Raw genomic sequence first — 2,963 nt, forward strand, 5'->3', positions numbered from 1 at the left:
CCCATCCCATCCCATTCCCTTACCCATTGTTAGCGTGACTTTTTCGCCCACGGCATCCCATTGGCATTAAGAGTCATTCAATTGGCAATAAAAAGATTATAGCCCGAAGGTGTGAAGTGTAGCAGAGAGTCAAGAACAGAGAACCAGCAAGCACTCCCTCTTCAACCCCCCGTGGTGCACATGTGCGTAGGATTTTCACTCGGATTTTGAGTGCGCACCGCCTGACTTGAGTGGAAGCAGCCATTTTACTATGGCAACAGCCAATCAGATGCCTTTGATGGTAGGCCAATAGCTAGAAAATTACTCAAATGTGTTTCCTAGTCACAAGGGTCAGAAGTAACTTCTGATCATTGTGTTTAAATTATAGTTAAAATAACTTAAAAGTTATTTACTATAACGGGTTTTTTCTTAAGAGTATAAATCAAGTATTAGATTTCGTTGATTAATTAAAGAGCATATCAACAAGATTCATGATTTTGTTAACTTTAACGTTGATTTCCATTTGTATTAAGTTGTTTTTACTATCTCTAAAGTTGATAATCCGTTTCGACTTAAAGTGTTGGCTGTACTTGAAAGCAATACACTTGTAGTTCTCCTTATATAAAGGAGGTGAGCTCCAGGATTTCAGTTTATAATTTTCACTTGAAATTTTTGAGTAGATTCTAAAGGTTTTCCGCTTTGGAAACTAAACAAATTTCGTTAAACTAAACAAATTGAAGCAGAGTCTGCATGATGCTTTGGACAAAAGGTTAGGGTTGAGGCACCTACTGTACTTTACCTCTTTAGGAAACAATGCTTATAAACAATAAACAGGATGCCCTCACTATGGATATCTATCCATTTTTTTAACAACCCGAAAGAAATGAACATTTGTTTTGTTTACACTCTCCCTCTCTCTCTCTCTCTCTTTCTTGCTTGCTCGTTCACTTGAGAGCAAATTGGCTTCCATATTGCATCCGCCAATGGTAACATATCTAGAGACACCACCACCATTGCCTTCAGTGGGCCACTTGAGTGGCATATGAGTGTGATTCTCTTCTGGGAAACGACCACATGGGCTATTTAAAGAGGGCAACCGTCTAGCAACTCAAGCACATTCTCTGCTCAGCCTTTGAGACGTAAAGAACACGGATAAATTCAACAGATTTTGAAGAACCGGAGTGAAAGTGTATATTAACTCGGACAATTTCGGAAAATATGTTAAATATGGAAAGTGCTAGTGTGGGTGCCTCCATAGCGGCGGGTCTAAGCAAGACGCTAACAACGCCGTTCTCCATCAATGATATACTGACGCGCAGCAGCACGGGAAATATGGAGAAATGTCGCATTTCGAGTGTCGATTCCGAGCCAGAGGAGCCAAACGTATTGGCTAAACCTCCTAATGACCGTACGCGTCCCACCTCTAAGTCTCCGCCACCGATCTGTTGTCGTGATTTGAGCTTATACAAATTGGGTAAACTGGGATCAGAATTGGATACGAATAGCCAACGGCAGGCCAACTATTTGCAATACTATGTTGGATCTCACCATCATCATCAACATCATCATCAGCATAATCATCATCAGCAGGCGACAAGTGCCAGTTCCAGCTCCAGTGCTGATTACTTGCCACGTAAATTGAGTTATTTTGGCAACGGCTCCTTGTCCGCTCCCCTTGACATGCGACGTTGCACCAGCAATGAATCCGGTAAGTTCCCTCCTAATGGATTCCTTTGTTGTTGCCCTTCTTTGTGCCAAGTTTTTGACCCATTATCCTTTTTTATTTTTGATTGTTTTGTTTGCAGACTGCGACTCACCGCCGCCAATGAGCAATTCGCCCTCCGCCTCACCGCTCTCCCATGAAGGTGGTGGCAGTAATGGTCTCGGTAACCGCAAGAAACGTTCACGTGCCGCCTTCAGTCATGCCCAGGTCTTTGAGCTGGAGCGCCGTTTTGCCCAGCAGCGTTATCTTTCCGGTCCTGAACGCAGCGAAATGGCCAAGACATTGCGTCTAACCGAAACGCAGGTGAAAATCTGGTTCCAGAATCGACGCTACAAAACCAAACGCAAGCAGATCCAACAGCACGAAGCGGCCCTTCTGGGTGCGGCCACCAAGCGTGTGCCCGTCCAGGTTCTGGTACGTGAAGATGGCAGCACTGCCTACGCTCCTGCCCCACACATGGCGCCTGGCGGTGGTCACGGTGGCCTGGATCCAGCTCTTCTCAACATCTATCGCCATCAATTGCAATTGGCCTATGGAGGATTGCCGCTGCCACAGATGCAAATGCCGTTCCCGTATTTCTATCCACAGCCACAGAAAGTACCGCAGCCCATTCCGCCGCCGAGTCAGTCCTCGGGATTGAGCTTTGTCGTCAATGGCTCATCGGCCTCGTCGTCGCCAGTAAGACATCAAGCGCCTGCCTCGCCCACCTGCCCGAGTCCTGGCCAGGTGATGAGTGTGGAAAGCGGTCAGGAAAGTAATCAATCTGCTGCTGAAGATTGCGATGAGAATGTGGAAATCGATTAGATGGATGATCTTTCACCTTAGTTGTTGGAGCTTAAGTTCTTGTGATAGCCAATTAATGTTGGGCTAAGTTTCCGTTTCGAATATCCGTGCATGGATCGTGGCTAATACGTACACAAACACACACACACACACACAAACAGATATATAGCTTTAGTAGTTGTAAGTTTTAGTTTAATGCCAAAAGTTGAATAAATTGATAAAGTTAACAAAAATATTCATTTGATTTTCTAAACTATTATTGAATAAACATGGAACATTACATATTATACTATAAATATTTTGATTACCTTTATTTGATTATTGAAATATCAATTCTTTGATGTTGGAGGTCATACGAATGCCCTTTGATTTGTTTAACAGGAAACTTAATCCTTAATCCAAAGGTCAACAGTTTAACATTTTTGCAATATCTTTTGAAAACATCTACAAATTCTACAAAAAAGTCCTGATTCCACTT

General features: G+C 43.3%; 1 protein-coding gene across 1 annotated transcript; it reads left to right on the forward strand.

The window, feature by feature from the left end:
- The first annotated feature begins 1,141 nt into the window (after positions 1 to 1,141).
- On the forward strand, positions 1,142 to 2,657 carry bap (bagpipe). The gene is made up of 2 exons (XM_068297272.1): positions 1,142 to 1,687; positions 1,785 to 2,657. The coding sequence occupies exons 1-2, from the start codon at positions 1,198 to 1,200 to the stop codon at positions 2,504 to 2,506; spliced, it is 1,212 nt and encodes a 403-aa protein (XP_068153373.1). The 5' UTR covers positions 1,142 to 1,197; the 3' UTR covers positions 2,507 to 2,657.
- The last annotated feature ends 306 nt before the right edge of the window (positions 2,658 to 2,963 follow it).

Source organism: Drosophila tropicalis, unplaced genomic scaffold, assembly GCF_018151085.1.
Source record: "Drosophila tropicalis isolate 14030-0801.00 unplaced genomic scaffold, ASM1815108v1 contig_859, whole genome shotgun sequence".
NCBI classification, from domain to species: Eukaryota; Metazoa; Arthropoda; class Insecta; order Diptera; family Drosophilidae; genus Drosophila; species Drosophila tropicalis.

What these genes read in the sequence shown, in the direction of transcription:
- bap (XM_068297272.1), top strand. Translation starts at nt 1,198, where the DNA reads ATGTTAAATATGGAAAGTGCTAGTGTGGGTGCCTCCATAGCGGCGGGT. An exon ending in TTGCACCAGCAATGAATCCG is followed by an intron (nt 1,688 to 1,784) that starts GTAAGTTCCCTC and finishes TTTTGTTTGCAG; the next exon opens with ACTGCGACTCACCGCCGCCA.